The 22,216-nt window shown below is 39.6% G+C and overlaps 1 protein-coding gene across 2 annotated transcripts in view; it reads left to right on the top strand.

Annotated features, from left to right (window-relative positions):
• Positions 1-16,553, top strand: part of SPIRE1 (spire type actin nucleation factor 1) — a 121,211-nt gene extending 104,658 nt beyond the window's left edge. Inside the window, exons 11-17 of one of the 2 annotated variants that reach the window (XM_087818665.1) lie at positions 4,045-4,187; positions 7,150-7,323; positions 11,131-11,268; positions 11,821-11,891; positions 12,426-12,453; positions 12,549-12,685; positions 15,146-16,553. In XM_087818665.1, coding sequence (XP_087674791.1) covers positions 4,045-4,187; positions 7,150-7,323; positions 11,131-11,268; positions 11,821-11,891; positions 12,426-12,453; positions 12,549-12,685; positions 15,146-15,404 — 950 coding nt within the window. In that variant the 3' untranslated portion in view covers positions 15,405-16,553. The remainder of the gene's footprint in view (positions 1-4,044; positions 4,188-7,149; positions 7,324-11,130; positions 11,269-11,820; positions 11,892-12,425; positions 12,454-12,548; positions 12,686-15,145) is intronic. The other variant, XM_087818664.1, reaches the window with a different exon arrangement.
• Positions 16,554-22,216: the final 5,663 nt, after the last annotated feature.

Genomic DNA, 22,216 nt, shown 5'->3' with positions numbered 1-22,216 from the left:
AGACAGAGTATCTTGAAAGCAGCAAGAGAGAAGTCAGTCATCACATATGAGGATCTCCAATTAGATTTTCAGCAGATTTCTCATCAGAAAACTTGGAAGCCAGAAGAAAGTCAGCCAATATATTTAAAGTGCTAAAAGAAACAAAAAAGAACAACCAGTGAATCTTGTATCTAGCAAAACTGTTCTTCAAAGGTCAGGGAGAAATCAAAACATTCCTAGCAAGCAAAAGCTCAACAAGTTTGTGACCACTAGACCTTCCCTGTAAGAAGTGCTCAATGGAGTCTTGCAGGGTGAAATGAAAGGACACTAGACAGTAACCTGAAGCCATGTAGAGAAAGATCTCAATAAAGGTAAATACATGTGCAGTTATAAAAGCTAATATTATTGTAGCAATGGTTTGTACTGTGCTTTTTTTCTATATGATTTAAGAGATGAATGCATTTAAACAAGAACATTATTAATATAGAACGTAGTATTACTGTAAATTTGTTTTGTAACTCTTAATCTTATTTTTTACATAATTTGAGAGGCTAATGCATTTTTAAAAATTAGTTTTCTATATTGTGGGGCAGAAAATTTATAAGGATGTAATTTCGTGATGCCAAGAAACCAAAAGTGATGGGGATAGAGCTGTATAGGAGTAGAACTTTTGTGAGTTACTGTTAAACTGGTGTAAATTCAAATTAGAGTGTTAAAACTTTTGGGGGTTTCATGTAATTCCCATGGTAACCACAAAGAAAATAGCTATAGAATATACACAAAGGAAATAGGAAAAGAATTTAAACATTGCATTACAAATTTATCTAAACACAAAAGAAGGCAGAAATACAGGAAATAAGGAACAAAAAGCTATAAGGCATATAAATAACAAATAGTACAGTGACAGAAGTAAGCCCAGAGATTGGCATAAGGATAAAGCACATGATCCAATTATATGCTGTCTACAAGAGACTCCCTTGAGATCCAAAGACACACATTGAAAGTGAAAGGATAGAAGTAGTAACCGAAAGAGAGCTGGGATGTCTATACTGAAATCAGACAAAATAGACTTTAAATAAAAAAATGGTTATTAAAGACACAGAAGAACAATGTATATTAAAATATTCAATACAGCAAAGATATAATAATTTGCACATCTAATGACAAACCATCAAAATATATGAAGCAAAAAATGACAGAATTGAAAGGAGAAATATACAGTTCTACTGTAATGGTTCGAGGCTTCAGTACCCCTCTCACAATAAAGGATGGAACAACCAAAGAGAAGATAGTAAGGAATAAGAGGACTTAAACAACACAATAAAGCAGTAAGACGTGAAGGACAGATACAGAACATTGTATCCAGCAACAGCAGAATGCACATTCCTCTCAAGGGCACATGGAACCTTTTCCAAGATAGACCATATGTTAGGTCACAAAATGAAGACGGGTAGCATTCAGGGTATCTTCTCTGGCCACAACAGGATGAAGTGAAAAATCAGTAACAGAGTAAAACTAAAAATTTCGCAAAACTGTGAAAATTAATACACTTTTGTAAAAAATCAGTGAGTCGAAGAAATCACCAGGGAATTTAGAAAATAATTAGACAAATGAATATGAAATCACAACATACCAAAACTTATGGGACACAGTGGAAGCGGTTTTGTGAGGAAATGTATTACTATAAATACATATTGAAAAAAAGGAACTTTTAGTTCCAGTCAAGGTGGCAGTGTAAGTAAATGTGGTACTTGAATCCTCACACAACTAAAATTACAACTAAACTGCAGAATAACCATCATTCAGAATTGCCTGAAATTTCTCTGAACAGAAGTCCTTCAACTAAGGATCTAAAGAAGACACATCCAGACTAGTAGGAGGGGCAGAGACAGAACAGGCCAGTCCCACGCCCACGCGTGGCGGATAAAAACCAGGAGCGAGATCACAGCTGTGGAGGTCCCCCCTGAGGAGTGATGGGTCTCAGCCCCAAACCAGGCCCTCAAGTGCAGGGTTCCAGTGCTGGGAAGAGGAGTCCCCATAACTTCCTGCTGTAAAAACCGGCAGGGATTGTGGCTGAGGGAGACGGAGGCTGCTGGAGTCCCAGGCAGTTCCTCTTAAAGGGTCCACACGTGGACTTACGCTGACTCACTCCCTCTGAGCTCCAGCTCTGGGATAGCAGCTAAAAGGCACTGGGGATATATGGGGAGGAACTGAATTGTCCGGCATCAAGGCAAGAGCTGGTGGAGCAGCTTTCTCCCAGACAAAACTGCTGGCAGAGGCCGTTGTTCCTTTGATGAGCCTTCCCCCACAGAGCCAGCAGGTGGGCGCCATATAGGAGTCTCCATCAGCCTGGCTGTTACTATTTGCCCTGCCCTTAGAGCCCACCCCAACCAACTTATGGGCCCACCTAAGCTGTTCCCAGTGGCTTTTCCATGTGAATGGCCTGTTTTGGCTCATGCTTCAGACTTTTATAAAATCTCTTAAACAGCGTCTGGTCATGGTGTGCCCTGGTCAGAGCACGTGCCTGGGTAGTGGGTTAGGTCCCCAGTTGGGGCGCATACGAGGCGCAGCCAGTTGATGTTTCTCACATGAGTGTTTCTCTCTCCCTTTCTAAAATCAGTAAGCATATCCTCAGGTGAGGATTTAAAAAAAGAAGAAGGGAAATTCTGTAATAGCTACCACAGGTGTACCTTGAGGACATTATGCTAAGTGAAAGAAGGCAATCAAAATAAAGCAAATACTGTGTGATCCACTTACCTGAGGTTCTTAGAGTGGTCAAAATTAGAGAGAGATGGGGTAGAATGGGAGTTGCCAGGGGCTTCCTGTTGAATGGGTATAGAGTTTCAGTTTTACAGATGAAGAGTTATGGGGGTGGATGGTGGTAATGGTTGCATAACCATGTGAATGTATTCAGTGACACTGAACTTTATCTTTAAAAATGGTTACAATGGTAAATGTTCTGTTATGTGTATTGTAGTGCAATTAAACTTGAAAAAAATTACGTATTAAGGTATTCTTAAAACATTGCCTGATTTCCTATATACATAGATGTAGTATATACATACAGTACCATTCTTGTATTGTATATACATACAGTGTGTTCTTTAAATAGTATTTTGATTTATTTAAACAGGTTATGTCAAAATAACAGGAGCTGACCTTGGTTATTATCTGTATTTCTTGATTGTGGGAATTATGTTCTTTGTTTTCCAATAGTGATTTCTTTTGTTGGGACAGACCAAATAGATGGATCATATTTAATTAACTTTGTGTTGACTTTCACTTTCCTCACCCACTACATTGAAGCAGCCTTACTGTTTGCAGAGAAAATAAGAGGAAGTACCAAATAAAAATTTGACAATATAATTTATTTCTAATGTTCTGCTAATGTTTTCAAAATGTGAATCCAGAAACATTGAGACCCTAAACCATTCTCCTTTTAAATCCTGTCCCAAAATATTCTAGGCAGAGGAGGGCAGTAGCACAATATTATATCAAAGCTGAAGTTTATATTTTGAAATTTAAATATAGCCTGATTTAAATCTAAGGACAGAATGTCTTGATAAACATCAAGAAGGAAGAGTTTCCATATTTTATCTTTTAAAACAAGAATGTTAAGGAAGGAACATTTAAGCATTTTTGTTCTGCCACTCTGTGAAGTACATGATTGTCTAACCACTTACTGTACATCTTTAACTAACATAGAATAATATTGAATGTAAACTGTAATTGAAAAAGAAAAACATTTTTTAAAGAATTTTGGTATGGTTTGGGAGACTTTTAGATACACAGAATACATATTTGCATGATTTTTAAAAATAATGCCTCAAACTTTTAATTGTGAAATTCTGTGGAAAATAACATGAGGGCATTTGTATGTACAAATTTGAGACTGTACTTATATTTTTTTATGTAAGAATTTGAGTGAATATTTTAAAAACATGGAGAATTTTTTACTTTTTCCTTGCAGTTTCTTTAGCAGGTTTATCTTGCAAAGATTTTTCTGTAACAGTTCTTTCTCACAGTAAGAAAGTTCGTTTTAATTTGGTTAATTCATTTCTTTAGCACCTCCAAAATTCTTGCCCATATCATCAACACCCCAGCCAGAGAGACGGCAGCCACCCCAGAGACGACATTCCATTGAAAAGGAAACACCTACGAATGTGAGACAGTTTCTGCCACCGTCCAAGCAGAGCTCCCGATCTCTTGTAAGTAACTAAAAGACTGCGTAGTAACTGAAGGAGCAGTTAGAGGACCTAGAACTTTAGCTTGCTTGAGATGACGATAAGGAGAAAACACTTCCAAAGGTTAGAGTGAACTTTAAATAACCTTAATTGTTTTGGGTTTTTTGTTTGTTTGTTTTTAAAATATATCTTTATTGATTTCAGAGAGAGGAAAGGAGAGAGAGAGAGAGAGAGAGAAACATCAATAATGAGTCATTGACCCGCTGCCTCCTGTAGGCCCCCGACTGGGGATCGAGCCCAAAACCGGGCATGTGCCCTGACTGGGAACCGAACCCCAATCACCTGGATCCTAGGTCAGCACTCAACTGCTGAGCCATGCCCGGCCGGGCAATTGTTTTTTTATAGCTAAAGGAAATCAACCCTAACAGCAACCTAAATGAAATTTGACAATTCTTTGTTCATTTAAAGTACTGTTTTTTACTCTAGAAGACTTATCAATGGTTGAAAGTATGGACTATTAAAGACATGTTTTTTTCCTTTTAAAGGGTATTAACCCACTTAAAAATTCTTAATACTAATCTTAAAAACTTAGCAAAGTCTAGCTACAGTAGACTGTTTTGTTAAGGCAAAAGTACTAGGGGAGAATTTGGATCCATTAAAAACCATTATTCATTGTTTCCAAGTATGTTTTGGAGCCAAACCTACTGTTTGAACTGGTTGACAGTTTTGCTGTTTTCCAGACACTTGGATTCATGTAGTGGCCACTCATTTCTCAGAACAGTGGGACATGGGACACAAAGCCCTGCCAGGAAGAATAGGTCACCAGCCAAAGGAAGTCTGCAGATTCTTTTGTGGCCCCACTTGATTCAGAAATGTTTGTAGGCAAGATGCAAGGCTTCAATCAGTGGTTCTACTGGCAACCTAACATCTAATGTTTTTTCAGATACTCATAAATAAAAGAAACTGGAATATGCTTAATCTCTGTTTTTAGGCTGTAATATATCACTCAAAGTAGAGGGATACAGTGTGGTTATTGTGAAGATACTAAGTTTGAACAGAGTTTACAATGTTGAAATTTGATCTCTGTTCCCAAATAATAAGATTAAAGAATTAATGAGTTTATGGCAATTCTTGACAGGATTCCTCTTAACTCCTAAAAAATCACTGAAACACTGATATTTTATGAAATATAACAGGAAAACAGAAGTCTAACTGGATAGGTTAAAACTTTAAAATCTGAAGACTTTTGTTAATGTGAATAAGTTACTGCTTTAGCAAAATATACAGTTACTGTCACAACTTAAAAATATGTAAGAGGGAGTTCCTTAGTTATCTTTTTTTTACACACCCCGTAATTAGGTGATTCTTTTCTTCACATGGCTTTCCTAGAAGTCAAGTTTATCATTTAGGTGTGTACCTGCCTTGTGATCATATGACATCATTGTTGAAGTTAGATTTAATTTTTAAAATTATCAATCAACTCTCAGATCAACTACAAAGGAGTTTCAGGTACTAATAACAGTTTTGCCAAGAAAGACTATCAGTCCACATCAAGGGCCAATGAAGTATATTTCCTGGCAAAGGGGAACTTTAGCCTGAGGTTGGTTGGGCTGTGAATTAGTTTGGTTTGATTTGGTTTGTTTTTATAGTATATCATGGTGTAAATGTACCACAGCTTTTTTTTTTTTTTTTTAACGTTATTGATTTCAAGAGTTCAGGAAGGAAGAGGGAGAGATAGAAACATCAATGATGCGAGTCATTGATTGGTTGCCTCATGCATGCCCCCTACTGGAGATAGACCCTAAACCTGGGCATGTGCCCTGACTGGGAATTGAACCGTGATCTCCTGCATCATAGGTCAATGTTCAACCACTGAGCCATGCTGGCCGAGCTGTGAGTTGCTTTTTTTCTGTGGGGAAGAGAGCAAAGTAAAACCAATCTGCAATCACTAAGAAGAGTCTCAGTGAAAGGCATTGGGTGAGCACCTCTAGTCAATACTAGGTGGTATTCAAGTTCCACACAGAACTACACACCCTCCAAGTACCTCTAGGCACCAGCTGAGACAAAATAACATCCAGGTCAAGTAATGACTTTTCTTGCTAGTAGCTTATCTCAGGAAATTCATAAAATCACACTTCTGGTGTGTAGTACCCTCTAGCTTGATAAATATTGCTTTTAAAATATCATTTAAAATTTTAGCTATCTTTTAGAAATGGAATAATTTTATATTTCTTTTTTTTTTAATATGTTTTTATTGATTTTAGAGAGAGAGGAAGGGAAAGGGATATAGAAACATCAGTGTGAGAGAAACATTGATCGGCTGCCTCCTGCACGTCCCCGACTGGGGATCGAGCCCACAACCCAGGCATGTGCGCTGATGCAGAATCAAACTGGCATCCTCTTGGTTCATGGGTCAGTGCTCAACCACTGAGCCACACCAGCCGGACTCATTTTGTATTTCAAATCCCTTCACTGAAAATGGTAGAAATGTCTTTGTTCTTATTCACTTATTTTTATTGTATCTCCCTCCCTTTCCTTAGGATGTTTTAAAATGTCATATTTTTTTCATCATTTGGTCAAATGATTGAGGGTGATTGCCTTCCCCAGGTGAACAAGCCTGCTTGGTATACATTCCCACACTCCCCAGCACAGCAGGCAGTTGTCCCTGTCCCACATCCCAATGAGCCTGATTTGGGAAACTCGGTGCTCACCAGACAACCAGTTAGGAAAGCTGAAGTTCAGGTCTTTGCTGTGTAAACTTTGAGATTCTCTGGGAATGCCTTCGTGGTTTGATTACCAATTTATACACATAGGTCCAGATGTTGGCGCAGACACACGTATGGAATCTGCCATTAACATCCCTTTGTGGTGTTTTGTTTCGTTTTTCTTTCATGCTCTGTAACCGCCGTTTGTAGGTCACTCGTGTTCAGCATTATTTCTCCTTTTCTTCCCCCTGCCGTTTTCTTTTTCCCTTATCGTTGTTCAGGTTCCTAGGATAACCAATGTATGGCCAAGGACGCCTTTCCGACCACTTTTTTCTACCATACAAACAGCTTCTCTGCTCAGCTCTCATCCTTTTGAAGCAGCCATGTTTGGGGTAGCAGGGGCTATGTATTATCTGTGTGAGAGAGCTTTTACCAGCAGGTGGAAATCCTCAAAGGTTGGCCTCTTTCTGCTGGTTCTGGGAATTATTTTACTCTATCTCTTTGACAGCGATACCTGAACTCCTGCACTCTGCAAGAATTAACAGCTTAGATGGGCACTTTGCTTCTGATCATTGATTCCAATCATTTGTAGGATGCATAGATCACACCATGATCTCAGTTGAGAGGAAAATAACTTTGAAAGGACAACAAACTCAAAATGCAGCATCAGAGGATAGGGACCTGTGAGTGTCTCTTTGAGTGACCCAGTTTTACAGCAGGAGGAATGCCACCTCCATCTCCATAAGCAGGGGCCTTCTGAGAGCCTATGTCCCACACTCCCTGCCCTGAGCTTCGAGGGGATGTGTGCCCATGGCATGTGTCTCCCCTGGGCTCAGAGAATCTTTCTCTTCCCCAGCACCTTTCATAAAGCTGTGTTGTGATGGTCAGGGTATTATGTGTTTTTTATGATAACCCATTTCTCTGTAGAGAGAAATTTTAAGTTTTCTTTTCATTGAAGTGGTTATTTTAGATATTCTAAGTAATCCTGCATTTTATTATTGTTTTTGAGGTTTTCATACAGAATGTATTTTTTTAAAGAAAATATAATAATCCCCAAACCCCAGTGAAATGAAAAGCCCTGGGACCATAGTGAAGCCCCCCCCAGGGTGATGCATGCTGCCTGTTCCACCTCATACAGGGTCCCTTATTTACTAAGCATGGCTTTGACAAGTGAACCAGCAGCGGGTTTCTTTGTAATTCTTTATTACCATCTTGATTTAGAAAAGAAACTTCAAGTGTAAATGAGAAACAACAAATCCCTTTCCCTGTTTATTTGTCATGAAATACAGGGTAAATCTCTGACCTTTTCCCCATTTTTGGATCTTGCCATTTGGGCAGTATGCAGGGATGGCATTTTAACTCCCGTCACTCCTGCTATTATTGAAGATCTGTCAACATTTTTTTATTTATTATCAATCCTCCCCAAACAAAGATATCTATACTAAATCCACATATTACTTTAGGCAAAGAATTCACTTTGAGTTTTAAAGTTAAACTTGGAAAAAGGAAAGAGTGATTAAACTTAATAGTTGCGATTTTTATTTAAATATGACTTTTAAAACTCAAAGACAATTTTTTTGGGGACAATTTTAAAATATCTGCTAGTTATGAACTTTTTGATAACCAAGAATACTATATAAAGTATGACCATTCCCATGTCTCTCTGGCCCAGTAACCAGATTACACATTTTGTTCTCCTGTTTCTGTACTGCTCAACTCTGACCCCTTTCAAATGGTAAAAAATAACCAAATCTTCAACAAAGACTTGGTGATTTTAGTGACATACATAAAAGTAATTTCTAAAGGCACATCTGCTTCTGTAGAATATTGTAATCATTATTAAAACACTTTAAGATTCAGCTTCTCTTTCCCAAATTTGAGAGTCATTTTGAAGCACAAAGAAGCGAGAGAATTAGAGTTGTGCTGGTCTAGTCCTTCCAGTTCCTATTTCACCATGAAAATGAGCTGAGTACTTGCTGTAGGAGTGAGCAAGCCCAGTGTCACCGTGGGAAGAGGGCTTTCCCTCATGGTTACGGTTAAAACCCTGAGTGCTCTTTATGTTTGGAGCATTAGTACCTCAGCAAGATCTGTTAAGGTTTAATTTGGCTTTTGGGATATTGAATCAATACTTTTTGTCAATTAAAACAAATGAAAACTATTCTAGTAACTCTTTATTATTTTCTTTCATGTTGCATTAAAGTTTTGTTGTCCTTGGGAAAGCACCAGAATTAAAACATTAGCATTTGTCCTGAAGGAAATTATCTTACTAAAGGGTAATCTACTTGAAATTTTTATAAAGAAAAAGAACACAAAAAAATCCAGTTTCTTATTATGCCCTATGAAGTACTGGATTTGCATATGGTTCAAAACAGTTAGTTGAAAGTATGCTTGACTAAGCCCTTGTGTGACTTGAGACTGAGGAGAGAAGTGCAGGCTGTCAGGTTTATTGTCTGTGCTAGTGAACCCGTGCAGAGCAAAAGGATCCTGTCTACCAGAAATATCTACCAGCCCAGGCATCCAGGTTGTAAAGTTAACTACAGCGGCACTATTTGCCATCTTCCTAGCATACACAACAATAGATCTCAGCAGTGAGTATCTGCTTATTTGCTAGATTTGTACATTATTTTGTTCTAAGTCACAATTTTGTCAGAGTTAGCTGTCTGAAAATGTACCATAGTCAAATGCATAACTCATGAATGAAAATTACCATAAGGAAAAGTTCTATGAAATATGTTCAAAGCTCAGAAAAGCTGTCATTCAGATGTGTGCAGCCAACAATACTTATCTAGTGCAGTTTTTATGTCCCAACCTTCACAGAGTCAGAGCCTTGTCCCATTTGACACTAAACTTTTTTTAAGGGTGGAGCAAAACAGCGTAGATATTGGACATGCCCTGTTTAATCCTATTATCTTTAAAAGCTTTTCCCATTGAAAGAAAAAATTGTGTGATGGTGATTTTTTTAAAGTATTTTAGACATCTTAGAGTAAATTATATAATCTCTGAACAATCTGTCTTCCCAGTCTCCAGATACTAAGTTCTTCATCTTAAAAATTTAATTGCAGGATTTTTTTCCAACACTATTAAGCAAATTTAACCTTCCTTAAGTTAGTGTGAACAGAGACGATTTGGTATTGACTGTTAGTAAGAATCAGTAGTTCTTTAAACTACTTTTTTTTAGTAAATGCTAATGTTTGTCAAGTTTGCAACCTAGATTTGTTTTTTTCTCTAATTGAAAGACAGAACTGAATGTGAAAACTGCATTCACAGTCATGTGCTTTCTCATTTGGCTGTTTGATTCCAGAATGCCTGTGACCAGTGCTATTGTGTGTGTGTGGGAGTGAATTATAATGTGTTTGTACTGAGAACACTAAGTTTCAGTGTCACTACACCACAATGGCCCCTGTGAAGCCTGGCAGGGTGCGAATGCACAGGACTGTTCTGTCTTTCTGTTAGATCCACCAATCGAGAGCAGGCCGGATGGGGAGCAGATGGACGTGAGGCTCTTTATTCAGTGGGATCAGTTACATCAACATCTTCCTCAGCTGTTTTTAGGGAAACTATTAACATAAGACAGTCGACATAAATATTTATTGTGAAATTCTACTGATTTTTTTCCACATCCTTTCAATGCTGACTGTGCATTTGGTAGTCGTTTAAAAGTAATAACAGAAATCTGGAGAACTATGGGGCAGCCTGTAGAGATTGCCTTTTGGCTGTAAACTGCACCAGTGTTCCAGCTCCACTCATACTATTAGGATTTTTCAAGATGTGCTGATGTAACTTACCACTGTGCTTCTCGGTGTAAATTACTAACCACCTTCTTTTGGCTATTCTGGGTACCACAAACCAGTGTTTAAAATAGTACCAATGTTTTTTACTTGCTATTTATCTATTAGCATATGGTATCAACACAACACTAAATGTCTTTGTGTAATCATAGGAGACAACTGGCATAAATTTGGTTTAGAACAAGATTTCAGTGCATAGGTACATAGCTAAACAAATGTGAGGAACTTTCACTTTTTTTGAAACTTCAGTAGGCTACAGTGTTTCACATGGTCCCTATTTGTTTTCTGCCATCTGTTGTCTTGGTGTAATTAGAAATTATGTGGTCCCCAGAGTAAGCCAGCTCTGTTCCAGTGTTCATTGGGACCTCTTTTCTTCTCAGAAGCTACTAACCAGGTGTCTGATCTGGAGGGAAATTTTGCATTGCCAGACAAAGGGGTGGGAGTTTCTTATTCATGTGGAATTTTGAATTTCAGGAGGAATTCTGCTATCCAGTGGAATGCCTCGCTCTTACTGTGGAGGAAGTGATGCATATCCGTCAGGTCCTGGTGAAGGCAGAGCTGGAAAAATACCAACAATATAAAGATGTCTACACTGCCCTGAAAAAAGGAAAGGTAGAGCTGTTTCAAGTTGATTGACAAGCAGGGTTAGCAGAATGGTCAGTCACATGCATGTTCTCCTGAGGGAGCTATCTACTAGCCAGATGGTGTAGGACTTCAGGGGATTTTAGGAAGTAAGAGTCTTGTTCTCCAGAAGTCAGTTCCTGTTCTGCCGTGCTCACCAAAGTGAGTATTTTCTCCCTTAGAAATAAACTCTGGAAGGTTTAAAACAACCAGAATGAGTAACAGTAGACTCCTGCATGAAGCCATGTCTGCATTTAGTCAGTGTACAGGGAAGACTTCCAGAACCTTCTTCCCGTTGCTTCCATGATGGCGCGACGAGAGAGCTGTGACCTTTTACTACCTTTTAAAAGTAGAATTATAATTAAATACAGAGCTGTGCTATAATTATCACAGAGCGAAACATTAAAGCAGGGTTTTTATGTTCTTCCTTCTGTGCCCTAAACTTCCCCAAGTGTGTAAACGTAAATCGTATTCAACCGTGGAAATTAGGGAATTAACTGTCGGCCATGCTTTTTTCTCTCTTTTTACATTTGTATTTTTTAGCTTTGCTTTTGTTGCCGAACCAGGAGATTTTCCTTCTTCACCTGGTCTTATACCTGTCAGTTCTGTAAGAGGTAAGGTGTGTTGTGTTTTTTTTTTGTAATTGATGACAATAGTCAAATACCAGTTAACTTCATTGTTTCATTATTTTTCTACATGGGAACAATATTAAAAACAGTCTGTTACCACATTGTGCTGTGCTTGTGGGTAAGGATTCTTCAAGAGTGGATCAAACAGTTATTTGGTGTTAAACCTGGAAAATGGTTCTCTGCATTTATTTCTTTTACATAACCAAGATAATTCTAATAATATTATGTCATGTTTGAACAGAAAAAAGTAGATGTGATTGTCATATGACCCTTGAATAGACAAATAAGAAAATTCCAGGTGTAAGTTGAACCTTTTATAAGAAACAGTATAAGAGTTAAGTTTTACAGATTATCTCTTTAGCAACCACAGTTGTATCAATTTGTTATATTCCAATTGAAGGACCAGAGAGTTTTTGCAGTTTATTGTAGAAATTCACGACCATGCAGCCATTGGCTCCTCTAACTTTCCATTCTCATCTATGGTATCATGCCAAGTAATACTTCTGATTTTGTATACAGGCCCGTGTGCTCACAGTGTTGCAAAAAGGTAAGCTAAGCTTGGTGACATCATAACTTAATAGTAGTTTTAATAGCCTGCTTTTTTTAACAGTACTGCTCACTCAGTTTTGTTTGGGATAACAGATGCGGCTGCCATCCAAGCCATACTCCACTCTTCCTATCTTTTCATTGGGACCTTCTGCCTCACAAAGAGGGGAAAGTTGTATGAGGCCAGAAAAAGCCTCCACTAGCCACCAGCGGCCACTTCGGAGCATTGCCAGGTGAGCGAGCGGCCCGGGTCTTCAGAGCATCCTTTGGAAAAGAAGAATGCTCCTTCTGAGGACTGTGGTAATGTGGCAGGTTTGAACTCAAGAGAGCTTGGGTCTCTTGGTTAGTTGGTTGGTTGGTTGGTTGGTTGGTTGGTTGGTTGGTTGGTTGGTTGGTTTCAATATAGTTTTGACTTACACACAAATCTTCAAAACTCCCAAAAGGTAACTTGTCAAGGGATAGTGGTTAGCTACTTGAAGGACACTTTACTCTCATAGTTTATTTTTATTTCTATTTAGAAATACTTTTGTGTGTCCTTTAAAAGTCATCTTTAAATCTGCCCTTGTTTTCAGTGGAGTTGAAAATTCAAATAATAGTTTAATCTTTCTTTCCTTCTTTAGTTTTGAAAGAAAATCTATTTAATCCTATGTTTACAATGGTCTTCGATTTAGTTTCCTATTGTAAAGGCAAAAATGAAGCTTTATGCCAAGAACTGGCAATTTAAAAAAAGAAAAAGTTGCCTGAATATCACAGTCCCTTTGCATTTAATACAAAGTAAGGGTAGTGTTTGTCCTTAAGAAAAGTGGAAGGAGAAGGTCAGACCACCTAGGGTCACATACTGTCAGGGCCTGAGAGGGTTAGGTTTGATGCAGCAGCCACCCCCTGGGGAGGAGGAAGGGGGGAAAGGGGGTGGACACTGGCATTGGTGCCAAATGCTAGACAGAGCTACTCCAGCAGGTCATGACTCTGTGGACAGTGAGGCAAGAGGGCTGTGAGGCCAGCAAGTAACTTGTGCCCCAAACTGTTTGTCCCTGTGCTATCAACTCTCTGCTCAGACACTCCTGCTCCATGATGACCTCTGATCATGGATTGTCACCTGTGGGCTCAAGGCAGTGCAAATAATGATCTATTGTTCTTTTCTGTACTTACTGTGAACCTATGTTCCTGTTGGTTTAATTAAAATGCTAAATGAATAGTGATTCATAGTTATTTCAAAAAATTAACCAAAATATTTATTATAATGTTGGTGTAGTTAACTCCAGCTCTCCAGAATCCAAATAATCAGTCACCCAAATATAGAGATAAATACAAAAATTACAAGATAGCTGTGGTCCAAAGATAATTTTTCAGGATGTGTCATAGCATTAATATAAAATTACTTCAATTTCCTCCTATAGTCTAACCCACCATCTACAATTAACTGATATTCATCAACCATGACACTGGAAAAAGAACTTGAAGTTCTGAATCATCAGTAGGACGTTAGCAACTTGTACTTTATTTTATCTTAGTTGTTAAAGTTCATAATCTATATATATGGTAATCAGGTGATGACTCTGAATAGCCAGTTTTCTAAACATTCTAGAAGAGATCCTAAGAATTTTCCATATTATTTCTCTCCTTTTTTTCCTTTATTCCTCAGTCCCTCCACCCACCCCCCAGCCCACCCCTTCCCTTGTGCTGTCTGCTTGCTCTCTATCTATGAGTCTATCTCTGTTTTGCTTGGTAATTAGTTTGTTCATTAGATTCCACATATAAGTGAAATCATATGGTACTTGTCTTTCTCTGACTGGCTTATTTCACTTAGCACAATGCTCTCCAGGTCCATCTATGCTGTCGCAAAGGGTAAAATATTCTTCCTTTTTACGGCCGAGGAGTGTTCCATTGTGTGAATGTCCCACAGCTGTTTTATCCACTCATCTACTGATGGGCACTTGGTCTGCTTCCAACTTGTGGCTATTGTAAATAACGCTGCAGTGAACTTCAGTGTTTTGGGTTTCTTCAGATAAATTCCCAGAAGAGAAATCTCTGGGTCATGAGGCAGCTCCATTTTTAATTTTTTGAGTTAACTCCATACTGTTTTCCACAGTGGCTGCACCAGTCTGCATTCCCACCAGCAGTGCACAGGGGTTCCCTTTTCTCCACAGCCTCACCAATCAGTATTATTTCTTAATAAAACATGTTTCCTGGTTTTGTTTTGTTTTTAATTTATCTTATTGTTGAGAATATTACAGATGTCCCCCATTTCCCTCCCCCTCTGCCCCCTCTGCCTGCTCTAGCCCTACCCCAGGTAGGCCTTCAGCACACTTCTGTCTGTGTCCATGGGTTATACATATATGCACATAAGTTATTTGGTTAATCTCTTCCTCCCCCCCTTCCCTCTGAGATTCATCAGCCTGTTCTATGCATCCTATTTGTCAGTTTATTTTGTTCATTAGATTCCACATGTGAGAGCACGTGATATTTGTTTCTTTTTTAAAAATATTTTGAACCTTTTCTCCAGTGAGAAATTCTTCTTCGGAAGAACATGACATGCCTAAATCACTCCCTATTCCATAATGTTTTTGCAACAAATTTTCTTTTTTTGCACATATTTCCTTAGTATTGCAATAGAACTATGAGTAATAATGCTTAAAAAACGTTTTTTTAATAATGAGTAAAAAAACGTTTTAAACGTTTTTTTTTTCCCCTAGGTTCTCCTCAAAATCTAAGTCTGTGGACAAATCAGATGAAGAACTACAGTTTCCCAAAGAGTTAATGGAGGACTGGAGTACTATGGAGGTGTGTGTGGACTGCAAAAAGTTTATTTCAGAAATCATCAGTTCAAGCCGGCGTAGCCTGGTGTTGGCCAACAAAAGAGCCCGATTAAAAAGGAAAACACAGTCTTTCTATATGTCCTCACCAGGCCCCTCAGAATACTGCCCTTCAGAGAGGACTATCAATGAAATCTGAGCCCTGTGCCTTTCAGTTGCTTTTGTGTTCAGAGTCGGCGTTCGTGTGGGAGAACACTGAGCTGGACTGTCTCTCCTGCTGTGGTTTTAGTTAATAGGCTTGATTTGCATTAGATCAGGTTTTTGCTGCATCACATTGTTCCACAGACTGAATGCTGTGTTCATAGCAATTGATGATATGTGACAGGTCAGCCAATTGCTCGTTTGCACTGAGAGGACAACAGTTCAGAACTCACTTGTGTGTGTGTGTGTGTAGATTTGGAGGCCAGAAACTTTTTCCTTAGTTCAGTTCCTTCCTATTTCTCATATAATTCTCTGACTAAGGCAAAAATCTTCTCATGTGAGAAATCAGCCTAACAAAGGTGTCGATGTAAGCACAGTTCTAAGCAGTAAGTCATATTGGCACTTCCACCTGACAGTGTTCCTATCTAATGTACATAGCGATCCGGAGCCCTGCCGCACACCAGATACCTGGGGGTGGGGCCAGGCTATTTATCATCTCACAGCACAAAACCTAGGAGGATTTGCTCATAGTATCAGACTGATTTTAAATTATTGTTGCTCTGAGATTAAGACTACAGGAGGGACTTTAGGCCTACATTTTAGTGCAAAACATCTGAATAAGCTATACACCCAAATGGATGACCATTTCCTCTGAGCTGCTGTGTTCGCCCCGGTGCAATGGATCAGTGTCTCTTGAGTGGGTGACAGGTTTTCATTCCCTATCTTGCATGTGTTGTGGTTACTTGTAGTTTAATAATGGAGGTTTAAGAATTAAAGTTTTGTGGGAGTTTCAGGACAGAGAAAGACTAAATGTTTGTCAACAGGTTGAGCGTGTTTCAGTTAACTGCAGAAAGGGTTATAACAGCATAGGGTGCCAGCTGCTGGCCACGCTGTGGGGAATGAGCTGGAGCTCATATATTTTCAGCTATCTTTTCCATAGCTTTGTAGTCTAGCCACCACGACTAAATCAAGCCACAATTTGGTACCAAGGTCTCAGACTGAAATTTATTTATTTTTATAAATGAAGTTTAAAAGAAAAACATTGTTTAGTTCTTTTAAAGTTACAAGATAATTAACCTGCTGTTAGTCTTTTTTGATGCTTTTTGCACGAGTTTGCCTTGGAAACAACTTGAGCGAGTAGGGTGGGTTGTTGGTGAAGGCAGGCTGGAGGGTAGGTAGCACTGTATACCTGACACTCCCCAGCTTGATTGGCCCGTTCCATGGACCGTACTTCGTAGCTTTGGTACACTTAGAAATCACCAGCCAATCAAATTGCCATTAATGTTTGGAAAATTAGTTAATGCAAATGCACGATAATTTCCTAAAAGCTGTAGGGCACATCTGTAAGTCAGCACTACAACAGCACATTTAATAAATGGCATGGCAGTCACACTTCGTACCACATCAAAATATAGTGTCATTTCTATACCAGATTAACAGTAATACCTCAGAACTGCTCTGGTAGTAGTTTTTAATGGATTGAAATTTAAAGTTTAGTAAATGGCTAAAATTACCTATACATATGAAATAAACTTTACCAATTGACTAAAGTAATGCATGTTAACAGTTTGTCTGTATCTGCATGTAAAAGTGGGCCACCAGAGAACCCTTATTGATTATGCAAATGTTTAAATTATTTTAAAGACTCTTGTTTAAGAGCTTTAAACATTATATTGGGTTAATCTCACTTATAAAATTTTCCAAGGGACTATTTGAACTACCCCAGATGGTTTGGTGGAAGCCACACCCTTCGAAGGCCCAGGCCTGAGCCTCTAATAAATGACTGCCAGGGAGGGTGTAAGGCAGAGGGAATGGTATTTGATGAGACCTGGGATAGTGTGCCTTTTAAATAATGAGTTCAGTGTTGTTGTTTAAACATGAGAAACTAAAGCCCCAAATGAGAGTTTCATCCACATTCACAAGACAGATACCTGGCACGTCTGAGTCTCTGACTCGACTCCTCCACACGGCTAAGGTGGGCATTACGTCACCTCCTACCAGAGCATCACAACGTGAGTCTTCAGCAGCATTAACAAGGTTTACCAAGTGCATTGAAGGGGCACATGGATGGTATATCTGCATGACACAACTTGCAGAAAGTAGTATAAGACAAGGGCACATGATATAGTTAAAATTCTAGAAATCAAAGTAGCACCACTTTTTGTTGCCAAAATAATTTCTTGCATTTAACCCTTTCCTACCCATGACATGTACCAAACATCTCAACTAAATTAGGTGATTTCCAGAGAGTAATTCACTACCAGCTTGTAGAGTGTGGTTTTACAATCCTTAGCCTGACCTTAGGTCTGTCTTTCTCTTCTTACTACTAAAGTAAATACCTTCACAGCGTTCCTCTTTGTCCTGATTTCCAGCTATTTGGCATTTACTTCTGATCCAACAACAAAAAAACTGTTGTTGGCCAGCTGGTGTCAGTTGGGGCCTGATGTGTGTCAGAGCTCGGACGCACACCCGAGCAGTCCTCTTGCACGCATCACATCCCCTAACTCTTACCCTAACTCCCTGCAGACTCAAGCACCAACCCATTGCTTTTGTCCCAGACCTCATGAACTCACCCTGTTGGGAGGTCTTTGTTTTCTGCCCCATGGCTTAACTTTCTATCAGTGTCAGAGTAGCTAAGAATGCTTGTAAATACTGTAATATATTAATATTTGAAAGGCATTCATTCAGTGGACAATGGAAATTAACTCTCCCAAGGCAAGTAAAAATTCAGTCAAATAATTGATACGTACATTGACTTAACATTCTTACTAGAGTTCAAGTCTTAAGCCTTTCAAATTAAACCAGAAGGTTGTTAATGTAGGAATTTTAAAATTGATCTTACATTTGAAGAGATTGTGTGATTAGCACTATGAACTCATACCATGAATTTTTTAAGGCTTTTATTTTTCTAACTGTATTAATAAATAAAGGACTGGATTTTAGGCATCACATAGAAGACATGAAAGTTTTAAATTATGTTGCTATTTGCTAAAGGAAAATAGCAAAAAAATTTTGTACGTGCAAAACTGTTGAAGGTTCCATGGAGAAACGTGTATACTGACTGGACTTGGACCTAGCTTCCTGCCGGTGTGAAACGACAGTGTGTTGCTGGTGTTCAGGGTGAATGACGGTACTAGAAGTTTTCCATTAAAATCTTTTAAAATTTACCTAGGGAAAAATAAACGGCTTTCCATCATGCCCCGTGTTGAGTCCTGCTGTAAAATGGTGATGTCTTTTACAACTAGCTGTCAGCAACCACCTAGGCTGAGAAGGCAAGATACTTTTATCACCACCTTATGGTCAGTTTGTGAAACACAGTCTTACAAGGACCACATTGGAAAAATAAAAATGGAGCCTCCGGAATAACTGCTGTGTTATCAAGGCTAGCATGAGCCCTTTTTACCTCAGCAGTGTAGGAAATTAACATTTCAAAAACACTTTATTACATAAGAAGTTGTATATATGGAGAAAAATTATGTATAGAAAGATGATAAAGCTTTTATCTATGTTTTTTAAATAGAATTCCTCAAGGGATGTATTCCTAAAATGTCCCGATAGGAAAACTTTTTGTTAATTACACTTTAATTGCTTGAGGAAAAAATTAAGAATATCAAACCCAGAAATGAACTTAGGAAAGTTATGTTTTAATGTTAACTAAACAGAGGGCATCATTTAAGGTATTTACATGTCTTAAATATTACATCATATTGAGTTTGATATTCATATACACAAGCTACTCCCTTATTTGCCAGACATATTTTAGGATCCCCGCACTGAAGCTTCTCTGAGGGATGTGTTTGTGTGTGTCCAGCTCATAATCCGAATATTCACTGACTCTCAGTCTGAGAGCCCTTGCCTCACGCCTTCTTGGATTCCAGAGATACAGAAAACTTGGACACCATAAAGGGGAAAGCTTTGGGTGACTTTTATTTAACTGTATCTTTCTTTCTCCTTCCCAGCTCCAGTGGAAAGATTCATAGTTGTAAGTCGTCACTCTCTAGAATTTCATATACAGAACTACTTTCAGGACAGGGCTGGACTGCACATGTGATGTGTTTAGAGACTCGGGCTCTGCTGTCTCTACAGAATGTGCAGGGACACGCACACACACTCATTATAGATCTCCATCAAGGCTGTGCTCCCTCTTCCCTCATGTCAGCCAAAGGCCCATGACTAGAAACATCTCCCAAAAATGTTTAATAGCTAAGAACCAACCTAGTATAAAACTCCGCATACACTAAAGAAATGTTTAGATGCAGTTACCTGGCAGACTGCTATAATTCTGGCTTATTCTATTAAAATGTGTATGTTGTATAATTTATATATTTAGGTCTTACTGTGCAAAAAATCGTGCAGCTCTGCTTCTGCATGATGTTGGTGGCAAAATCTGAGCCACTACAATATTATTGAAGCAGTGGAAATAAAAGGGCTTCAGAACTTACAGGACACAGCTCTTGAGAAGTGGACTTTAAAAAATGTGGCACCAAGTTGTTTAGCCATGGCCGGGTGGCTCAGTTGGAGCGTCGTCCTGTACACCAAGAAGGTTGCAGGTTCCATCACTGGTTGGGGTGCATACAGGAGGCAACCAATCAATGCTTCTCTCCCCCCTCTAAAGTCAGTAAACATATCCTCAGGTGAGGATTAAAAAATAGTTGCTTTATGTCCCTAGGGCTTAAGAGCTGAAGAATCATCTTGATGTTCGAACCTGTGCCATGTTCAACACAACTCAGTGTTCAGATTTTGTTTGCCACCCAGAGGGCCAGACAGTGTCAGCGCTGCACTAGGAATGCTTTTGCCAGCTGCTCTAATAAATCTGATTGTCTAGGAATTGAAGAAGGGGCGGGACTCCCTTTCCTTGGGTGTGGCTGGCAAGGAGGGACACCCTTGAGCAAGCTCGCTCACTTGAAGCTTGCCCTTCTATATATTCTTTGCTTTGGTGTTTCCTTGTGACTGCAGGAATTGTCCCCTGGTCCCTTTCCCTAGGGTGACAGTAGAGAATGTCACATCCCAACTCCTCCCAGGAGCAGCAGTGTTTAAGACAGTAGAAATGCCAGAGAGGAATTGAGGATTTCTGTAGCGCTAACCTGAGTATCAGGCTCCTCAGTAAACAGTATCAGTGCTGTAGGGGAGTGTGGCAGAAAGAACAGCAAGATTCTGCACAGGTAAATCTAAACACTAGCTACTGCAGTAGAGAATCTAAACATGTAAACAGAAAACAGTAACTTCTAAGGGGAAGAAACTTTGATCTTAGACGTTCCAGAGGAAAAAAGCCTTTCACCATGCCCACCAAGTAGGCAGGAGGAGGTAAAAAGCCCGTTGGGGTATCCTACCACAATCTCAAGGTGGTTTCCGGTCAGACCACAGAAAAGCAGCCTGGACTGAGCACTGGGTGTGACTGGCTGGACACTCCCACCTCCAGGTGACTCCTATGACAGCCTAAAATTTCCTCCAGGTGTAGCCAGTGGTATATACAACTTAACTGTAAGAACTGGGCCTCTCTGTTCCAAAATGGTATTCCCTAACAAAAAGGACTTCTTAAGCCCCAAGAGCTTTCATCCTGATAACTGAAAAAAAAGTACGTCATTCACGAGGCAGATTCCTTCCACGGTACACTGCACCCGGTTTCAAGCATCTGAGAGGATTCCCATTGAACTGCCCCAGCGTGGCCGCAGAAGGGCTGTCCTGACACTGGGAAAGTTCCTTAACATTCCTGGATTTCAGTTTCTTCCATTTTAAAGCAAGGGTGTTAGAAAAGGTGGTCTCTAAGGTCACTCTCTAAACAGTATTCGTCTGGATGACAAACACGTATATCACATGGACTCGAGAAAAAGTGCAAAATATGCTACGTTTATTTGAAACTTGGGGGGGCAAATTCAATTTTACTAAGTATTATAAAGAACCTGAGTCCATTTCCCAAAATTAAAAACCACAGAAAGGTGAATTGACATACATTAAAAAAAAGACACCAACGTCCCCCTTTGCACCAGCCGTTTTGCACCAGCAACAGGCTGTTACCGGTGGTTCATCTCCCAGCCCCGCGTGATGGAAGGACCTCGTCTGACTTGGCAGATCTGTTCCCAGTGTGCCGTGTCCTCTTGGAGAGGCGAAGAGAAGCACGTAGCTGTAGGGGCCGCGACATACCACAGGAAACAAAAGTACAGGCTTGGTCTAAGGAATAGTTACCAGAGTCCCCAACAGATACGCCTCCCAGGACAGCGATGGGATTCCCAGCCAAGAAGTTTGTCTCTTTGGCCATCAGTGTTTCAGACCCTCCCACCCCCATCACTGCCTGAGCGCTTTTTCACCCAATTTTACTTTTAGAGCTAAAGTGACCCAAGACATCCCACCCACCTCCGGCCAATGGTAAGCCCTCGGCTCCCTGTGAACGTCCAGGTTCAGGGAGGTGCTTGTTCTATGCAAAGCTCCATCATTGAACAGGTCCAGCAGTTGGGAGGTTCAGCCCTCCTGTAATTTACTCCCGGGGTTTACTCCCTGGTCCTGCCTCATGGGCTGTATGGAATGTGCCTACGCTCCCTCCCAAGCGACTGCCCTAAATAGCTTCTTAACTGTCACATCTCTGTAAACTCCCCTTACTCCCTCTGCATTCCCTCTCCATTGCATTTAGCACCTAACATCCTACGCACTGTTCCGTGAAGATGGGGATTTTTGTCAGAGTTTCTAAAACACCTGGCATGTAACAGGTCTTCAGTAAATGTCTGTGGAGTAAATGAATGCATGAAAGCAAGTTCAATGTAGAAATGAGAATACAAAGGTGGAACCATGAAGGTGTCTTCAAAACAACTGTTAACA

The sequence above is a fragment of the Miniopterus natalensis genome, chromosome 7 (genome assembly GCF_054644295.1).
Source record: "Miniopterus natalensis isolate mMinNat1 chromosome 7, mMinNat1.hap1, whole genome shotgun sequence".
In the NCBI taxonomy this organism is placed as follows: Eukaryota; Metazoa; Chordata; class Mammalia; order Chiroptera; family Miniopteridae; genus Miniopterus; species Miniopterus natalensis.
The sequence above is the reverse complement of the archived record's forward strand: the minus strand, read 5'-3'. Positions and strand labels throughout refer to the sequence as shown.